The sequence below is a fragment of the Lipotes vexillifer genome, unplaced genomic scaffold (genome assembly GCF_000442215.2).
Source record: "Lipotes vexillifer unplaced genomic scaffold, Lipotes_vexillifer_v1.1 scaffold565, whole genome shotgun sequence".
In the NCBI taxonomy this organism is placed as follows: Eukaryota; Metazoa; Chordata; class Mammalia; order Artiodactyla; family Lipotidae; genus Lipotes; species Lipotes vexillifer.
Window position 1 is genome coordinate 908,082 of NW_006771554.1, and position 21,678 is coordinate 929,759.

The 21,678-nt window shown below is 44.6% G+C and overlaps 1 protein-coding gene across 1 annotated transcript in view; it reads right to left on the reverse strand.

Moving 5' to 3' along the window:
• The window catches only part of ZMYND8 (zinc finger MYND-type containing 8), a 131,636-nt gene that overhangs the window by 9,876 nt on the left and 100,082 nt on the right, over nucleotides 1-21,678 (reverse strand). The window contains exons 15-18 of the mRNA XM_007446940.1: nucleotides 17,526-17,762; nucleotides 15,178-15,368; nucleotides 3,747-3,827; nucleotides 1,848-1,926 (exon numbers count right to left, since the gene is read on the reverse strand). Of these exons, the coding sequence (XP_007447002.1) occupies nucleotides 1,848-1,926; nucleotides 3,747-3,827; nucleotides 15,178-15,368; nucleotides 17,526-17,762 (588 nt within the window). The remainder of the gene's footprint in view (nucleotides 1-1,847; nucleotides 1,927-3,746; nucleotides 3,828-15,177; nucleotides 15,369-17,525; nucleotides 17,763-21,678) is intronic.

Consider the following 21,678-nt stretch of genomic DNA (forward strand, 5'->3'; position numbering starts at 1 on the left):
AGGGGGAGGGAGGGGAGGGGAGGAGGGGGAGGGGAGAGGAGCAGATGCCAGCTTCATCACCTGTCCCCTGGCCCAGGCCGTGGGGTCACTCACACCAGGTCAGAACATGGATTCCAACAGACTCGGGTATGGATCCTGGCTTGGGAGATGCCCTGGCTGTGTGATACCCCCTGGGTGAGTCACCCAGCCTGCCCGAGCCCCAGTGTCTACAACTGTAAGATGGGCATCCATCACGCTGACCAACAGAGCTGCCTGTGATAATGAACGTCAGGTGCCAAGGATGCAGATAAGGGGGCCCCATGGGGATTCTGCAGGAAGCCCTCAAATAAACCCTTGAAACGATTTCCACTAAACTCACTTTGAATTTTATCATTAGTATAAGCCTTTTTTTCTATCAAATACTTACAAAGCACCTACTATCTGTAGGCACTGTTGTAAGCACTTTATAAACATAAACTCCTTTAAACCTTTTATACTACTAATCCTATGAGGTAAGCATTACTATAATACCCCTTTCACAGATGAGGAAACTGAGGCACAGAGCTAATAAGGGCAGAGGTGGGGCTACAACTTGGACATGCTGTCTCCTTGGTGTGTGGCTCTAATCTACCAGACGGGGCATCGTGACTGATCATTAGGCTAATAAAACAACTATCAAACTGCTCACGCTACTGAGATTTCTCTCAATTTTACATCAGACAACAAGTGCAACACCTGGGAGCAACTTGCACACTGGAATAGAAGAAAAATAAATGGTTCCTCGATTCCTTAAAATCCTCTTCCTGAAATTAAAAAAAAAAAAACAAAAAAAAACACCCTCCAAAAAACCACCAATAAAAAAAATTAACCCCTGGTAAAGGTAAAAAGCACTTGTATCCAGACACAACATTTCCAACTAGGAGCCTGCCAACCATGACAAGCTCTGTCCAGCCCACATGTATTTTTTCAAATGTGTGGCCACTATTTTTAAATGAAACGATTCTGCATAAAAATAGATTCCTTGACTTTTCAAGAAAAACAGGAAGAAGTGACAACATTCCAATAAACTTCCCTCCTGGCAACAAGGGAAGGAACAGGGCAGGGGCGGGGCTTTCCTGGTAGGTTTCCGAAGGACTGGAGTTTGCGTGATTTAAACAAGATCACCTGCAACCAGGTGGGCACCCCTGGGTCTGCCTCCCTAACAGAACCTCCCAGTTGCCAGCGTTCTGACTCTGAGGCTGATACTACTCAAGGGTCTGAAAGAAACTGCTCCGCCTTTGGGGGGAGACCCTTTTACAATATCCCCACAGAGCGGTAAGCGAAACATCAATCTTATATACAATCCATGGACCAACGCCCTCGCCATGACGTGGGGCACACAGGACGCATCCAAAACTTTAAGATGCCTGACGGTCAGTGGTTACAAGGAGGGAAGTCTGGAGCCACAGCGCCCAGACGTGAACTACAGCTGTGTGACTTTGCACGTGTCTGTGCCTCAGTTTCTGCTGGAAATAACAGACCCCTTTGTATCAGAAGGGTCTCTGTGAGAACAGCTAATTCGTGAAAACTTCAGCCGGTTGCTGGAACAAGGTCAGAGCTCATAAGCAGGAGCTGCTACCAAGGCTGTTGTGATGACTCTGCTGCTGGTGTTGGTATTCTGAAAAGAGGAAAAGGAGGGTGCCCTCCAGCTCCATCCTTCATATCTGGTTTCTCCAGGTCAGATTCTCCAGGATGCTGTGGTCTCCCCACCAGTGGTGCATCCCCCTGCCCTACTTTTGATTCAATTCACATCTGGGTCAAACGCCAGAGGTGCCAAGAAGCTCACATCCAGAACCTTCCACAGTGCAGACCAAGTCAGCGGGACTTACCCAAGTTGTGTTTCATTTCCGAGAGCTCCTGCTGGTGCAGCCACTGGAGCTTCTCTATCTCAATCCTCAGCCTGCGAATCTGTAAGGAGAGAGAAAGATTTTTTACAAAGTGCACCTGGGTGCCTTTTACCAACAGGGCTCGGAAGCTCCAGCTCTCATTACAGGGTTAACGTCATGTGCTGAGGCGAAGAGAGGGCAGCCTGTGCTGGCCTCCCCACAGCTGCAGTAAGAGAGGTGGGCGCCAGTAGGTTAACCCAAATTCAGGAGAACTTCTGCTTCAAAAAGCCAAATATGAGTTGGCTGTTTTTTCCAAGAAATGCTCTAGGAAAAGCCACTTAAAGTAAGAAAAGAAGACCAGGTTTTCATAATAAATAGTACGTCACAGGTTTGATGAGGATTTTGGTCTAAAAATGAAACAAAAACAAATAAAAACAAGCTTTATTATATCTCTTACCTAAGATTTTGGGCAGGGTGGTGCATGATCATCCTCTTGAAAGTCCAAAGCTTAACATTTCTGGAAACCATAGGGTATTTTGGGGCGTAGGAGTAAATTTGGGGCCAAATTCATTTGGAGGAAGGAAAATGCAAACCCAATGTGAACTGATACAAGGCTGTTGACAGTGCTGAATAATCACAATGGCTTCTCAACTGGGATGATTTTTGCCCCCCTTCCTCCCTCCATGACACTGCAGTGCCTGGAGACATTATAGGTTGTTTCTGGCATCCCGGGGGTAGAGGCCAAGGATGGTGCTAAACGTCCCAGGTGGACAGGACGGCCCTCACCACAGCGAATCATCTGGCACAAATGTCAGTAGCGTCAAGTTGAGAAATCCTGATTTAACAAACACGGTGGGAACAACTGTACTGTTTCACTGCAGAAAACACTGTATCTAATTGCAGGAGGGGGCTGCACATTACCTCATGAAAATCTGGAAAATTCTGACACATATCTGGACCCAAGGTTTCAGGTGAGACATTACGGATCCATACTTTCCACTCCACGCCAGTTAAAATGAACAACAAGGAACAAAGTATGGTAGCAGGTGGGGGTGAGAATGGGGAAGTTTTTCTAAGTTCTTGTTTGACGTCCCAGCACAATGATCAAGAGGGTCACATCAGCAAAACTACCCAAGGAGATTCACCATTTCTCTTGGGACCTCCCTGAAACCTTTACATTCATGCAGTTCTCTGTTGAAGGCCTATAGGGACACCTTCCTGGAGACTTTTTCCTCTTCGTCTGGGTGCCAGCCTCACCCTGCCAGGTCCTCACAGGTCAATGGCTCTGCATGTGACTCCCCCCAGTTTTCCATCATGACCTTCAATGACCTCTAGAAGTCCTGCCATTGTCATTTCCCGTGGTGACCTGTTTGCATCTGGCTTGCAGGGAATTAGCCTAGGAGGGAAATTCAGGGAGGCTTTTCTTTTCTTTCTTTTTTTTTTTTTAAATAAATGGTCACTTCCTAAGTGGACATTTCAAAGTTCTAACCACGCTCTTCTCTAAGCAATCACCTAAATTAAGGAGGCAGGGGATACACATTCCTGGACAACAGGGATCACTTGTATAAAAAAGTCCAAACTTTGGGAGATGAAGGATCCAATTTTACATGAGGTCAAAAGCACTGCTGTCCAGTCTCACCAGTGGAATAAGAACTCAAGCTCTGGTTTTGGCTGTATGAGTAGAAGTGAAGTGACTGCACAGAGCAGGGTGTGTCTCCAGAGCGCCAGCTTCCTAGCAAAGTGAAGAAATACCCTCACCACCAAACCCCATCAGCAGAGCGAGCCTGGTGACCAGAGACAGGACCCGAGAGGGATTTCCAGAGAAAGGCTTCTTCACGGTGCCCCTACAGCAGCCCATAAAACACTCTTAGCAAATAGGGAATTGAATGTGTCATCTCTGACCTCAGCTATTGTGCTTCCAGTAGTGTTTTTAGAAAGGTCGTTATATATTTCCGTCATTGTGCCTTTTATTGCATCCATCATCTGAAAGATAAAAACAGAAATGATTCAGGTGATCACTTCCCTGAGGCTTTTTCTAGATGACATACATCTAAAATTTATCTGCATAAAGCAGTGGTTTCTCTGCTGGGGGTGATTTTGTCCATCCTGGGACACTTAGCATTTTTGGTTGTCATGGCTGGTGGGGGAGGGGGAGGGGGGGTGCCGGTGGCATCGAGGAGGTGGAAGCTAGGGATGCTCAAAACACCCTACCGTGCTCAGAACAGCCCCTGCAACAAAGTTATCCAGCCCCACATGTCCCTAGTGCTAAGGTTGAGAGCCTGGTATGAACCAGGCAGGGTAGGAATCACCCACAATTTCCCTGTCCCATATCATGGGAGTAGTTCACAGCCATAAAGCTAATTTATAGCCACAGGTTAAAGTGGGGAGGCTGAATTTGGCCCCAAGATGGTTTGGCCAGCACAGTGGGCTCAAGGGAGAGACTGTTCTGTTGCTGTTGGTTTTTTAAAATTGTTTCTCCTTAAAAAAACTATCATTTTACTGAGATATTAATATACCACACAATTCACCCATTTACTATGTACAATTTAATGGCTTTTAGTCCATTAGGTATTGTACATCCATGACCATAATCCATTTCAGAACCTCTTCATTACCCCAAAAAGAAACTCTGCTCCCCGTGAGCCTTCACCCCCCAATAACCACATCACCGCCCCCCAGCCTCTGATAACCACAAATCTGCTTTCTTGTCTCTAGATAGAATCTAGATTATTTCATATACGTGGACTCACACAATATTTGGTCCTCTGTGACTGCCTTCGACTTCGCAGAAAGTTTTCAAGATTTGTCTGTGCTGTATTCCTTTTTAGGGATGAATAATATGGTCCACTGTGTAGATCTAGCTGGTTTGCTATTTTAATGCTTTTGGTCGGGGCATCCACTGCCTTTCCAGTTTCTTTCCCATCTTCCTTTTCTTTAACTATTTGACCCCTGAGGGCATCAGCAAGTCTGTGGCAACAGCTCACGTCCACGCAGCAGGCACCCAGGTGGCTGCTGACGGAATGTGTTTGCAGGGTGGGTTTCTCTTCTATCTCCCACTTGGCCACTGACCTCCCACATCACAGGAGGAAGAGGAGGGGACAGGAGACGAAACTAGGTCTCAGATCTGGCCTGGCCGCTGCCGAGGACCCCCTGTGCTTTGCAGTTTGTTCCAATTCAGTAAGAAGGCAGGACAAACAGCACCTTCACATCTGATGCCCGAGATCTGTTCTCACTGTTACATCTTCTCATCCACAACTCTGAGCCTCGGTTTCCTCATGTATAAAACAAGGATAATAACAGTGCCCCCCTTGTAGGGTACACAAAAGGATTAAATGAGAAAACCACAAGAAGACTGTGGTTCGGTACCTGCTGAGGAGTGGGCAGGTTCTGAACCACAATTCAGTGTGGTTCCTAAAGAAATACCTGTTTGTCTCATTTTCACAGAAAAATTAATGCACGTGAACACGTAATTGCAAAACTGCTCCCAACCCCCAAAAGAGTAACCCCCAATTCACCCCAAAATGGGAGGAAAATGAATAAATTATCTGTTGAGATTTCCGCCCCCAGCTTGTGGCAGGTGCCACAGGGGGACACTGCCAGCAAAAACACTTTGTGCGTGGGCTTCCCTGGTGGGGCAGTGGTTGAGAGTCCGCCTGCCGATGCAGGGGATGCGGGTTTGTGCCCCGGTCCAGGAAGATCCCACATGCCGCGGAGCGGCTGGGCCCGTGAGCCATGGCCGCTGAGCCTGCGCGTCCGGAGCCTGTGCTCCGCAACGGGAGAGGCCACAACAGTGAGAGGCCCGCGTACCACAAAAAAAATAAAAAACACTTTGCGCTTTATGGTAAGTCACTCTGTATGGGCCTCCTTACCCACATCCATTTAAAATATTAAAACAAAACTGCTTTACAAGAAAACTTCAGAAAGTGGACGAAATTCAATACTTTACTAATGCCATAGTTACATTCCATTTTAAAGAAATCATGAATTTACAGACTGACCTTCATTCTTACTTCCAAATATAGCAAAGAAGCCAACAAAGAGCCCTTCTGCCAAAACACACAAATCTGGGTCTTCAACTCTGGGTCACCTCAGACACAAGAAAGTTCATCAGCTACAAAACTATGTCACTGTGTTCATTTTCTTAGCTGCAAAGAAAACGTCTGTCAAAAAGTTCATTCTTCAATTTTGCTCTAAGAGTGAAGGGGGCAACAGTAGGGGATGGAACAGAAATGGCTGCAGGAGCTGAGAACACTGGTTTGGTGCAAACCACTAGCCAGAGCCGCAAAGCATCCTCAGTTTTCTCTTCTGTAAATAGACAACTTGGACCAAATCAATGGAAGGTGATACAAAAAGTCAAATCAATTCCAAGCAGAACAAGAAGCCATTTGGGCAATACCAGACATTTTCTTAAATCAGTAATTTTAAAAATTACCCCGTTTCAATTTTCTTGCAATCCCACAATAGAGCACATTAGGAAGAAAGGCTCCGTTTGGTGCCATTATGTCTTTAACACTTTCATCATAATCTCTTTTTAACAAAAGGAAGATGGACTTAAGCTTCAAGCCTTGACAAAGAACAGGATCTGGTGAGGTCAGACTTAATTTTATTTCAACTAAAGTCAATTTAAATAAAAATACTAAGTCAATAGTAGTTCAAGGTGATGGACAGGTAAGACAAAAACTCTGAGGATGGTAACAAGTAACTAATACTTGAATCCATCCTGTTCTGAAACTCGGGGACTCTATAACAATTCTCGTGTTTTATTCAAGAGGGGGCAGAAATACTAAATAAGAGACAAAGTTACCCCCAAAAAGTGGAGTTGCTTGTAAAAGCCACATGTAAGAACAATCAATTTGTGGACACTGGACAGCTCTGCTCAGCAGGCTTGGTGTGAATTCACAAGTCAGCTCAAAGGCAGGTTAAGAGCACACTCACTAGATCCTGGAGGCTACCATCCAATGCCAGCTTGGACATTCACTGCTTATGTGACCCTGGACAAGCTGTGTGACCTCACCAGGTCTTAGTTTTCTCATCTATAAAATAGGTGTGCTAACAGTACCTGCCTCATCAATCTGTCATAAAGATTGAGTAAGTAACATATAAAACGTGCTTGGGACAGTGTCTGGGCCAGAATAAATGCCATGCAGATACTGGCTACTGCTAGTATCATCCTACCTAGTGTGACAGACACTCTGAGAAGGCTCCCCGTGACCTCAGCCCTCTGGGCTTCGTGCCCTGGTGTAATCACCTCCAGCCATGGGCTGGCCTAGTGACCTGCTTCTAAGCCACGGAATATGGCAGAGGTAATAGTCCGTTACTTCTGTGATCACCTACATAAGACTGTGACTTCCATCTTGCTAGCAAGCTTTCTCACCCCTTGCTGTCATGAAGCAACCTTCCATGCTGGGCAGGCCACAGCGAAAGGGACTGAGGGTAGATTCCAGCCAACAGCCAGCCGGGAACTGAGGCCCCCAGTCCAAGAGCCCTCAAGGGAGTGAATCCTGCCCACAACCACCTAAGTGAGCTTGGAAGTGGATCCTTCCCCAGTCACATCTTCAGATGAAATCTCAACCCTAGCTGACACCTTGGAGGCAGCCTGCCAGAGGTCCTGAAGCAGGGGACCCAGCCCAGCCAAGCCTGGACTCAACACCCACAGAAACTGTGAGACAAATGTGTGTGGTTTTAAGTTGCTAAGTTTTGTAGTGATTTGTTATGTAGCAACAGATAATACACCTAGATAGAATAAAAAGAAAATGACCAACAGAAATTCATGAGTAGAAAATTATATATACCACTGTCACCATTTAGAACTAAAAGATTCTACCTTTCACACTCAATAATAAAGCAACTCCTATCATGAGACTTCAAGAAGTCTAGAAACAACTATCCTCAACTCTTGTCACCCATTCTATCAACTTGAATACTTTACCCACTGGTAATTAATTAGTAATTTACTCATTACTAAAGAGTCAAGTATTATTACTGCCTACTTAGTAATTTACTAAAGACTCTTAGATTATTGTCATTAGCTACTATTAAGAGTTACTAAGGGGCTTCCCTGGTGGCGCAGTGGTTGAGAGTCCGCCTGCCGATGCAGGGGACACGGGTTCGTGCCCCGATCTGGGAGGGTCCCACATGCCGCGGAGCGGCTGGGCCCGTGAGCCATGGCCGCTGAGCCTGCGCGTCCGGAGCCTGTGCTCCGCAACGGGAGAGGCCACAGCAGTGAGAGGCCCACGTACCGCAAAAACAAAAAAAACAAAAAAAACAAAAAAAAAGTTACTGAGGATAGGAAGACACTAGAACTCACCAAAACAGATACCCCACATCCAAAGACAAAGGAGAAGCCACAGTGAGACGGTAGGAGGGGTGCTATCACAATAAAATCAAATCCCATAACTGCTGGGTGGGTGACTCACAAACTGGAGAACGCTTATACCACAGAACTCCACCCACTGGAGTGAAGGTTCAGAGCCCCACGTCAGGCTTCCCAACCTGGGGGTCTGAAAATGGGAGGAGGAATTCCTAGAGAATCAGACTTTGAAAGCTAGCGGGATTTGACTGCAGGACTTCAACAGGACTGGGGGAAACAGAGACTCCACTCTTGGAGGGCACACACAAAGTAGTGTGCGCAGCAGGACCCAGGGCAAGGAGCAGTGATCCATAGGAGACTGAACCAGACCTACCTGCTAGTGATGGAGGGTCTCCTGCAGAGGCAGGAGGTGGCTGTGTCTCACCGTGAGGACAAGGACACTGGCAGCAGAAGTTCTGGAAAGTACTCCTTGGCGTGAGCCCTCCCAGACTCCACCATTAGCCCCACCAAAGAGCCGGGGAGGCTCCACTGTTGGGTCGCCTCACGCCAAACAACCAACAGGGAGGGAACCCACCCCACCCATCAGCAGACAAGTGGATTAAAGATTTATGTAGCTCTGCCCACCAGAGCAAGAGCCAGCTCTACCCACCACCACTTCCTCCCATCAGGAAACTTGCACAAGCCTCTTAGATAGCCTCATCCACCAGAGGGCAGACAGCAGAAACAAGAACTACAACCCTGCAGCCTGTGGAACAAAAGCCACATTCACAGAAAGATAGACAAGATGAAAAGGCAGAGGGCTATGTACCAGATGAAGGAACAAAATAAAACCACAGAAATACAACCAAACGAAGTGGAGATAGGCAACCTTCCAGAAAAAAAATTCAGAATAAGGACAGTGAAAATGACCCAGGACCTCGGAAAAAGAATGGAGGCAAAGATCGAGAAGATGCAAGAAATGTTTAACAAACACCTAGAAGAATTAAAGAACAAACAAACAGAGATGAACAATACAATAACTGAAATGAAAAATACCTAGAAGGAATCAATAGCAGAATAACTGAGGCAGAAGAAAGGATAGGTGACCTGGAAGACAGAATGGTAGAATTCACTGCTGCGGAACAGAATAAGAAAAAAGAAAGAAAAGAAATGAAGACAGCCTAAGAGACCTCTGGGACAACATTAAACGTAACAACATTCGCATTATAGGGGTCACAGAAGAAAGGACCCGAGAAAATATTTGAAGAGATTACAGTCAAAAACTTCCCTAACGTGGGAAAGGCAACAGCCACCCAGGTACAGGAAGCACAGAGAGTCCTATACAGGATAAACCCAAGGAGAAACACGCCAAGACAGAGTAATCAAATTGGCAAAAATTAAAGACAGAGAAAAATTATTGAAAGCAGCAAGGGAACAATGGCAAATAACATACAAGGGAGCTCCCATAGGGTTAACAGCTGATTTCTCAGCAGAAACTCTACAAGCCAGAAGGGAGTGGCATGACATATTCAAAGTGATGAAAGAGAAGAACCTACAACCAAGATTACTCTATCCAGCAAGGATCTCATTCAGATTCGATGGAAAACTCAAAAGCTTTACAGACAAGCAAAACCTAAGAGAATTCAGCACCACCAAACCAGCTCTACAGCAAATGCTAAAGGAACTTCTAGGAACTTCTCTAAGTGGGAAACACAAGAGAAGAAAAGGACCTACAAAAACATACCCAAAACAATTAAGAAAATGGCAATAGGAACATACACATCGATAATTACCTTAAACATGAATGGATTAAATGCTCCAACCAAAAGACACAGGCTCGCTGAATGGATACAAAAACAAGACCCATATATATGCTGTCTACAAGAGACCCACTTCAGACCTAGGGACACATACAGACTGAAAGTGAGGGGATGGAAAAAGATATTCCATGCAAATGGAAATCAAAAGAAAGCTGGAGTAGCAATACTCATATCAGATAAAATAGACTTTAAAATAAAGAATATTACAAGACACAAGGAAGGACACTACATAATGATCAAGGGATCAATCCAAGAAGAAGATATAACAATTATAAATATATATGCACCCAACATAGGAGCACCTCAATACATAAGGCAACTGCTAACAGCTATAAAAGAGGAAATCGACAGTAACACAATAATAGTGGGGGACTTTAACACCTCACTTACACCAATGGACAGATCATCCAAAATGAAAATAAATAAGGAAACAGAAGCTTTAAATGACACAATAGACCAGATAGATTTAATTGATATTTATAGGACATTCCATCCAAAAACAGCAGATTACACTTTCTTCTCAAGTGCGCATGGAACATTCTCCAGGATAGATCACATCTTGGGTCACAAATCAAGCCTCAGTAAATTTAAGAAAATTGAAATCATATCAAGCATCTTTTCTGACCACAACGCTATGAGATTAGAAATCAATTACAGGGAAAAAAACGTAAAAAACACAAACACATGGAGGCTAAACAATACGTTACTAAATAACCAAGAGATCACTGAAGAAATCAAAGAGGAAATCAAAAAATACCTAGAGACAAATGACAATGAAAACACGACGATCCAAAACCTATGGGATGCAGCAAAAGCAGTTCTAAGAGGGAAGTTTATAGCTATACAAGCCTACCTCAAGAAACAAGAAAAATCTCAAATAAACAATCTAACCTTACACCTAAAGGAACTAGAGAAAGAAGAACAAACAAAACCCAAAGTTAGCAGAAGGAAAGAAATCATAAAGATCAGAGCAGAAATAAATGAAATAGAAACAAAGAAAACAATAGCAAAGATCAATAAAACTAAAAGCTGGTTCTTTGAGAAGATAAACAAAATTGATAAACCATTAGCCAGACTCATCAAGAAAAAGAGGGAGAGGACTCAAATCAATAAAATTAGAAATGAAAAAGGAGAAGTTACAACAGACACCGCAGAAATACAAAGCATCCTAAGAGACTACTACAAGCAACTCTATGCCAATAAAATGGACAACCTGGAAGAAATGGACAAATTCTTAGAAAGGTATAACCTTCCAAGACTGAACCAGGAAGAAACGAAAATATGAACAGACCAATCACAAGTAATGAAATTGAAACTGTGATCAAAAATCTTCCAACAAACAAAAGCCCAGGACAGATGGCTTCACAGGTGAATTCTATCAAACATTTAGAGAAGAGCTAGCACCCATCCTTCTCAAACTCTTCCAAAAAATTGCAGAGGAAGGAACACTCCCAAACTCATTCTATGAGGCCACCAGCACCCTGATTCCAAAACCAGACAGAGATACTACAAAGAAAGAAAATTATAGACCAATATCACTGATGAATACAGATGCAAAAATCCTCAAGAAAATACTAGCAAACAGAATCCAACACCACATTAAAAGGATCATACACCATGATCAAGTGGGATTTAACCCAGGGATGCAAGGATTCTTCAATATACACAAATCAGTCAATGTGATACACCATATTAATAAATTGAAGAATAAAAACCATATGATCATCTCAATAGACGCAGGAAAGCTTTGGACAAAATTCAACATCCATTTATGATAAAAACTCTCCAGAAAGCGGGCATAGAGGGAACCTACCTCAACATAATAAAGGTGATATACAACAAACCCACAGCAAACATCATTCTCAATGGTGAAAAACTGAAAGCATTTCCTCTAAGATCAGGAACAAGACAAGGATGTCCACTCTCACCACTATTATTCAACATAGTTTTGGAAGTCCTAGCCAAGGCAGTCAGAGAAGAAAAAGAAATAAAAGGAATACAAACTGGAAAAGAAGAACTAAAACAGTCACTGTTTGCAGATGACATGATACTATACAGAGAATTCTAAAGATGCCACCAGAAAACTACTAGAGATAATCAATGAATTTGGTAAAGCTGCAGGATACAAAATTCATGCACAGATATCTCTTGCTTTCCTATACACTAATGATGAAAAACCTGTACGAGAAATTCAGGAAACACTCCCATTTACCACTGCAACAAAAAGAATAAAATACCTAGGAATAAACCTACCTAGGGAGACAAAAGACCTGTATGCAGAACACTCCAAGACACTGATGAAAGAAATTAAAGATGATACCAACAGATGGAGAGATATACCATGTTCTTGGACTGGAAGAATCAATATTGTGAAAATGGCTAAACTACCCAAAGCAATCTACAGATTTAATGCAATCCCTATCAAATTACCAATGGCATTTTTTACAGAACTAAACAAAAAATCTTAAAATTTGTATGGAGACACAGAAGACCCCACATAGCCAAAGCGGCCTTGAGGGAAAAAAATGGAACTGGGGGAATCAGACTCCCTGACTTCAGACTATACTACAAAGCTACAGTAATCAAGACAATATGGTACTGGCACAAAAACAGAGATATAGATCAATGGAACAGGATAGAAAGCCCAGAGATAAACCCACACACCTATGATCAACTAATCTATGACAAAGGAGGCAAGGATATACAATGGAGAAAAGACAGTCTCTTCAATAAGTGGTGCTGGGAAAACTGGACAGCTACATGTAAAAGAATGAAATTAGAACACTCCCTAACACCATACACAAAAATAAACTCAAAATGGATTAGAGACCTAAATGTAAGACTAGACACTATAAAGCTTTTAGAGGAAAACATAGGAAGAACACTCTTTGACATAAATCACAGCAAGATCTTTTTGATCCACCTCCTAGAGTAATGGAAATTAAAACAAAAATAAACAAATGGGACCTAATGAAACCTAAAAGCTTTTGCACAGCAAAGGAAACTACAAACAAGACGAAAAGACAACCCTCAGAATGGGAGAAAATATTTGCAAACGAATCAACGGACAAAGGATTAATCTCCAAAATATATAAACAGCTCATGCAGCTCAATATTAAAAAAACAAACAACCCAATCCAAAAATGGGCAGAAGACCTAAACAGACATTTCCAAAGAAGACATACAGATGGCCGGGAAGCACATGAAAAGCTGCTCAACATCACTAATTATTAGAAATGCAAATCAAAACTACAATGAGGTATCACCTCACACCAGTTAGAATTGGCATCATCAGAAAATCTATAAACAACAAATGCTGTAGAGGGAGGGTGTGGAGAAAAGGGAACTCTCTTGCACTGTTGGTGGGAATGTAAATTGATACAGCCACTATGGAAAACAGTATGGAGGTTCCTTAAAAAAATAAAAATAGAATTACCATATGACCCAGCAATCCCATTACTGGGCATATACCCAGAGAAAACCGTAATTCAAAAAGACATATGCACCTCAATGTTCATGGCAGCACTATTTACAACAGCCAGGTCATGGAAGCAACCTAAATGCCCATCAACAGACGAATGGATAAAGAAGATGTGGTACAATGGAATATTACTCAGCCATAAAAAGGAACGAAATAGTGTCATTTGTAGAGACATGATGGATCTAGAGACTGTCACAGAGAGTGAAATAAGTCAGAAAGAGAAAAACAAATATCGTATATTAACGCATATATGTGGAACCTAGAAAAATGGTACAGATGAACTAGTCTGCAGGGCAGAAATTGAGACACAGATGTAGAGAACAAACGTATGGACACCAAGGGGGGAAAGTGGGGGAGCGGGGGTGTGTGTGTGTGATGAACTGGGAGATTGGGATTAACATGTATACACTAATATGTATAAAATGGATAACTAATAATAATTTTTTTAAAAAAGAGTTAATGATACTAAGAAGCCCAATAATGAGAATTAGTTAGGCAGCAACAAGCTTTCATTCGGCGACTATATATCAAGCATCTGCTGTGTGCCAGGCACTGTTCTAAGCCCCAGCAATGAGCAGAACAGACAAAACCCTGTTCCCAGGGAGCTGCCTTTCTGGTGGTTATTCTTACTACCAGGTGGTCTACTGACATGAACGTGCACATCACTCCAGAGCACTCTCATTTGACAGCAAGGAGAGTTGAAGCCTTTTTTTTTCCCCCCCTTCTTTTTGGCTGCACGGTGTGGTATGAGGCATCTTAGCTTCCCAACGAGGGATCGAACCCACACGGCCTGCGGTGGAAGCACAGAGTCTTAACCACTGGACTGCCAGGGAAGTCCGAGAGCTACAGGCTTTTTATTCGCCTGAATTCAATGGTAAGCATAAAAGCACTTGGCAAATTAAAAGAAGAGAGAGGGAGCAGGGAAGGAATGGACTGGAGTTTGGGATTAGCAGATGCAAACTATTATAAATATATAGAATAAACAACAAGGTCTTACTGTATAGCACAGGGACTATAATCAATATCCTGTGATAAACCATAATGGAAAAGAATATGAAAGTATGTATAACTGAATCACTTTGCTATAGAGTAGAAATTAACACAACATTGTAAATCAAGTATACCTCAATAAAATAAACTTTAAGAGAGAGAGAGAGAGAGAGAGAGAGAGAGAGAGAAGAAGAAAGAGCCTGCACAGAGAGGGTGCCCATGAGTGAACAGAGAGCAGGCGAGCCTGCTCACCACACTGCTCGACAAGGAATGTGCCAAGACTGTGCGTGAGTCCGGGAGGGAATCCATCACTCCCCGGTCCACCTTGGTTCCTGGAAAGATCTAAGTGCAGGCATGGAACCTTGCAAGTCTCGTGTTTAAGCCTCTGTCACTTTTGTCCCACACGGCTTCTAAATGCAAACCAACCCTTTGGTCGGTTGTGAACTGAAGGACAGTCATCTGCTTCAGTGGCTTAAGGAAAATCTGTTCCTAATGAGTGACTTGAATGCTGAAGGGTAATTTCGATTCTATGTCATTTTCCTCTTAGAATCTAAGCCCTCTCAGAGGAAGGGTCAGTCCTTTCTATATTTCTCTGCTTACACCCCACGTCAGCCCTAAATGGAAGAGTCTGGTCTTAGAGATCCTCAGTAAAAGCAGGGTCTTCCCTCCCAAGCACCCTCTAAAACCTGCAAGGTCGTGACCCAAGTGGTTCCTGTTGGGAAGCCGATCCTCCCACGTCCCACCGGCACTCACTTTGCTAGTGTACTTGGCGATGTCCGCGGCGACATCTGCTGAGGCGGTGGCGATGGGCAGGTCTGCGTTTACTGAAGAGGCGAGGGTGCTTGTGGACCCCGAGCTGGTGACCAGGGGCGACGACTGGGTGCTAGTCACCAGGGTGATGGTGGAGGTGGACGGGCTCTGCGTGATCTCCTTCTGCTGGACAGCTAGGAAAGCAAAGGGTCCTGGTCATCCCACTGCCACGGGAAGGCCATCCCAGTAGGAAACTGTGGTGGGGAGCAGAGCCTCTGACAAACGCCCTGTGAGTTTCTCTACTTTCAAGTGACACAGACTCTCTCCTTGGCCAAACCCTAGCCAGGCTCCTCCGAGCTCCTTCTCAACGAGGCTTCCACCTTGGTCTATAAAGACGAATATAGCTTCTAACAGCTCAAGGCTGCATCCCTAGGATGACCCTTGCCCCCTTAAGGTCCCCGCCTGAGAAAATGCAAGGCTGCCGAATGAACTGACTGTATATTCCAGACGACACCTAATGATGGGGCCCATCTCCCAGTCTTTGTGGGATGGTCGGAGCCGACCTTCAATAGGTACCAGTTAGCAAACCCAGATGTTTCAAATGGACCAACATCCCCTTCCCACTTTATGTAAATTTTCACTTTCTGACTCTTCAGAACCTCCGCCCACCCCCCTCCCTATTCCCGAAATCTCCCTTTAAAACGCCCAGTCCCCTGTGTACATGTTCAGTTCACGCTGGACTTTTTGCCCTATTGCAATAGTATAGAGCTGATTAAAATCTGTCTTTACTACTTTAACTAGTGGCCAGCTTTCCTTATCTCTGACAAGATAATCTGGGATTTAAGAATCACACCATCAGACAAGATAATCTGGGATTTAAGAATCACACCATCAGACAAGATAATCTGGGATTTAAGAATCACACCATCAATGAGCTCCTTCTTGCCAGCACCTAAATTCCCCTAGGGAAGGCTCACTATTCTTAAGGGGTATGAATTCAGAAGACCGGAACTGGTCACCCCAACATGAAATATCCTAGACTCGGTTCTGTCCCAACGACTCTTCAAACAGCAAGATCAATCCAGCTGTACTTGAATGCTGCATGTCCAATCTTTCAGTCTGCCCTCCCCTCCATCTTTGAAGGGTTTCAATGGGAGCCAATTCAAGATCTGGCTACTCTTCAACCCCACGTCCTGCTGCAACTCTTTTAATAGTCCTACTCACAGGGGTGCACTCAGTATGTGAGCGTTTCAATCAAGGAGCCCAACCTTCAAGGATCTCGATGCAGGTTTCCCAGGGGAAAAAGATTCTACATCAGTGCTCACAAGAGCTGGGCCAACTGGTACCCATCAGATGGCTCAGCTTTCCATCAGCTCCAGATGGAGCCTCCTGCCGGGGGCTATGATTCCACACTTCAGCAACTGGTTCTTGATGCTGGCTCTTCTTGTGTGTGAGGCTAATTGCTAGTTATTAAGGTAACCTTTGCTACCAACTTCTCACACTGTACTCTTTCCAAAACAATGTCCAGGGGTTCATGGATGTGCACAAGAAAACTTAAACAAAGGTATTCTTTGCAGCACTACTTACAACAGGAAAAAAACTGGAAGCAACCTATATGTCCATCAGTAGGGGAATACTTTAAATAAACTGTGGAATACTATGCAGCAGTCCAAAAGAATAAGGGAGAGCTATACGCACTGACATGGACAGACCTCCAAAACATGCTGATGGGGGGAGGGGGTTGGGGCACAGAAAAAAGCAAGTATGGTACCATTTTTATGTTTTAAAAAAGAAAAAAGAAAAAAAAGTAATATTTTTATGAAGTCACATATATACATAAATATATATGCATACATGCATAAAAAAGATCTTACGGTTAACAGTGACCTCTGAGAAAGGGTGGAGAATGAAATGGCAAATCAATCAAGACAACAGATTTTTGTGTCTATGTGTCTATTTCACCCCTTTCTAAGAAGAACACATGCATGTATTTATAAAATGAGAAAAAAAAAGAAAAAAGAAAAGTACAAAGCAAGTTGGAAAACAATTTTTTAAAATAATGCCAAATGGAATGTGTGAGGCCTCCAGGATACAGTAGCCAGGAAACCAAGGGGAACTGAAAAAATAAAACGATTATTTTTCTCCTGTCCATGTGGCCAAAAAGGGACCGGGCGCCACGGAGAGCAGAAGGGGAGGCTCGGTACCTTTCACGGCCTGTCTGGTCTGATATCTCGTCCCCTGGGAAGACTGAGGCTGCTGGGTTTGCTGCTGGCTTTGCTGCTGGTTTTGCTGCTGCTGCTGGCGCTGCATCTTCTGCATGTGCCACTTTTGGGAGGACGTTTGAAACTTACTTGAGGAGTTCCACACGACCCGCTGCACGGCCGGGGCAGTCTCCTTCGGTAAAAGCGGCCTCTGCTTTTTCACTGGGCTTCCTGTGGCAGCGGCGGCCGGGGCCGTGACCGTGGATGTGGTGCTGGTGGTGGCCGTGACACCAGCCGTGGGAGTTTGGGCAGAAGAGCGGGTGAGGACCGGTGTTTCGGGGGGAGACTGGCTGCCCGCTGTCGTGGATGGTGGAGCTTTACCTACGACTAAAGCCAATGCGTGAAAAAACAAACAAACAAAAAGTGGATTTGACTCAGGCTGGCCTGCAGGGTCTCTACACCACCAAGTTCTGGGTGACCATCAGAGGCTGGCATGCTAAAGACCCCCAGTGAATGGGCACTTACACAATAACGCTCAGGCCACTTCGGCAGCAGGCTGTATCTTAAAATATCAGCCCCCTTGTGTTCCATGCACTTGCTCACATCTGAGACGTATGTCAAGGCGTCTGGGGGACTGAGGCCAACCTGACCCAGTCCCTGCCCTCAAGTTGCTCACCTACTAGTAGACGACGCAGTGGATGAACAGAATCACTGCAAGTATCTTGCTTTACAAAGTTAAAGTCGGGTAAGCACTTTGAGAAAGACCCAGCCAAAGTCAATCCGGAGATTAAGAGAAACGCTTTCTTTGGCCACGGAACATAGAAAGCATGCACCCCAAAGAACCAGACGGCTTCCCATAGGCCAAAGCGCTGAATAACAATAAATGACCCAGAAAGAAGAGTATCTTCTTTAATCTCTTCTGATTCCCTTCAGAACAGTCTCCGTGTGGTCCTGGTAGCCTTGACACCTAACACTAAAGGGAATTCCACCCCAAGGACAGAACCTTCCTCAGCACAATGGTATTTATCTAGAATTTAGATGCCTTGCTTTTGCTTTGATTGTAGTCATTCCTGTTGCATCTTTTATGTAGAGCACACTATATTGTTTTACCTACTGTGTGGTGGTCAAGTTTAAGTCTAAAATTGAGTTTTTTTTTTTAAAGAGCTGTTGTTTCAGACAAAAATATTAAGTCCGTAATTATGCAGGCAGGACTTAGGAATGGCAAAAATAATGAATGCGAGTGACTCAAGTTTGAAAAAAGCTGCCTTTCAGAGTCTGTCTTCTGGGAGGAGCTGGGCTATGGGGGTGGAGCGTAGGATTTCAACAGGCAGCAGGGAGAATCTGGAGGGGAACAGCCTTAGCCAAGACATGCTCAGGAATAGACAGCATTTTGGTAAGTGAGGGCAGGCAGTGAGGAGGGGTGGCCAGAAGGCAGGTTAGAGCCAAAAGCACTGAGCAGCGTAGAAGGGGGTGTGACCTTGTGAGTGCTCATCTGTTAAAGGGGTGTGTGGTCAGTAATCACTGCAGCAGCCCCTGGCACTGGAGAGGTGAACCTGCCCCCAGAGAGGATTCCCTGGGGTTCACACACAAAACACGGGTGCAAATCAGCACCCTTGATCTTGACAATGTGCCTCGACATCAAACTCTTCTTAATAAGGATTACACCTGTCTTTTCTAGATTTCTATCACCCAGGAAAGGCATGGGCTTGATTATTCTAGGGAATATTTTCAGTAAACTGTGGGTTTGGAGAAACCAAGGAGTCTGAGAGGAAAAGACAGGCTGACTTTTCTGACTCGGGGGGCGGGGGTGGCGGGGGGGATGTCTTCTTGGTAGTTATCACACCTGGCTGGCTCTCCTGCTCCTCTGGGGAAGAGTCCAGCCAAGTTCATGGGCAGGAACACAGGGTGGGCTGGGAGAAGAGCTCTACCTGCAGTGAGGAGCCCCCATCCTTCCCCAGGATGACCTGCCAGATACCAGATATAGCCCCTGCCCCTTCCAGGGGCAGAGATGGCTTTGAAATTGGCCCTTCTAAAAGCCCCACACTGGGAGGGTTCCCTCAGGCAGGGCTTCCAACCTGCAGAAGCAACTTTAATGCCTCCCTTTTCTGCCATGTGACCAAAAAATATATTGTCCTGGTTGATTAACTAGCCTGGTCCCTCTTTGGGCAAAGGGCAACCGCAAAAAGGTTCTTTTCTCTCTCCTGTCTTGCAAAAGCAAACAGCTGGCTTTGCAGATGGGTAACCAGTCTGCATGAGTCACGGCTGGAGCTCTTTCCCAAATAAAAAAACAGGAGTGTGCAATCTGAAAAGTTTCCAGGCTCGAAGCACTCTTGCGGTGGGGGGTGGGGGTGGGGGGTTCACTTAGATGCTAAAACATTCTAGAGTATTCTGATGGTTTATGGAGGCGGGGTAAAGGCCATGAAAAATTCCATTTGTCCTAGAAATTGGGAGTGTACAATCACCTGTAGCCTCAAAAAGGGTGAATTTCTTAAAGGCCAACACTCCAAAAGCAGCCCCATCAAACTAACCTACTTATTCCAGACTTTGGTCACGGTCTTGTACCTTAAAAAAATGACTTTTAAGAGAAGGATGGAAATGACTGATGTTACGGGGTAAGCGTAGTAAAGGTTGTTAAGCGAGCTCCTTTGGCCTCTGTTCGGAGAGCACTAGCTAGAAAAGCCATTTTGCTATCTGAGGATTCATATTCTGTGCAGAAGCCGCATTCCTAACTGAAGGTCAGTTGGAGGTCACCAAGCACTCTCCAAAACGCCCTTCACTTAATAAACTCATAAGTGAAAGTACATCACTGAAAAGATGCTCAACTGCAGAGTCTGACACGAAGCTGACTCTTCAAGACCCAAACCACCATCAGGGGGGCTCTGGATTTCAGACTAGGCAGTCTTGTCCCAACCCCTGGGAAGCCGCTCTGAATCATGTTTCAGAGACATCTTCAGCTTAAAAGTCCACCACACACTCGGGGACTCCTGGAGAAACTTCCTGCAGATACCAGTGGGAGGAAGAGCTCACTTTCATTTAATCAACTGGAATGCTTTTTATTTTGGAGGAAAACATGAGATCTTTTAAGGGACTCATATGTTTCCCTTTTTACTTTGACTGCTAGGGAGATCAGAGTCAAAATGGAAGCCCAACTTTGCTAACTCTAAAGGCTGGAACAGTATGTATTTTTGTTTTTGTATACAAATTTTCCCCAGACCTCTCACTATTCTACCTTCATCTTTTACACTGATTTCTTGATTTTCATTTCGTTTCTTATCAATCTGTCACAAATTCTTTCTGGAAGGGGCAAAAAACCACAACCAATCAAAAAACCACAACCAATCAAAAGATCTACTCCAGGGCTTCCCTGGTGGTGCAATGGTTGAGAGTCTACCTGCCGATGCAGGGGACACGGGTTCGTGCCCTGGTCCGGGAAGATCCCACACGCCGCGGAGCAGCTGGGCCCGTGAGCCATGGCTGCTGAGCCTGTGCGTCCGGAGCCTGTGCTCCGCAACAGCAGAGGCCACAACAGTGAGAGGCCCGCGTACCACAAAAAAAAACAAAGATCTACTCCAGAAAGAGAGGAATAGCATAAATGTATCATTCACAGGAACACTGCCATCTGTGCCCCCAATATTCCCACAAACCTCGCGGAATAAATGCGACTCCTATTGTTTTCTGCAACACTTGAGGTTGTCCCTCAAACCCCAATCCACAAAAGAATCGGATTTTTCAGATGCCATTCATAATTCTAAAGGATGGTGTGGTGGGCCATCCTTCCTGTCCCACCCAACTGCCTCTCTCTCTTGCTCCCTTGTACCATTGAGAGACATTCCATCCTCTTTTGATGAACTGCAGGAATTGAGGTTCCAGAACAGGTCACGTTGATACAAACACAGAGGAAAGATTCTCAAAGCCCATCCATCCCCCTCTTGCTTTAAGCAAGCCAGACTAAGAAATCCCCAGGGGATACAGAACTCAGAAGTTAGCTCCTGTCAGAAGTTAAGCAGTCAAAAATTAAACCTGGCTACCCCCTTAAGTAACTCACGAAGTCCATGAGGTTTTATGGCTACAACCTCTAATTTGTCCTTAGGCCATGTTTCTCCTGGCCCTTAATTAATTCTTCATTATCTTCCTCAGGCCTGTTGGAATCCCCTCAGCACCCACTAGCCAAACCAGTTGAAAAATGGACACACCATTGTAAAGCAATTATACCCCAATAAAGATGTTAAAAAAAAAAAAAGAAAAGAAAAATGGGCTGACTGCTTCTTCAATGGGAGGGACATCCTTCAAATCATTCCCACAT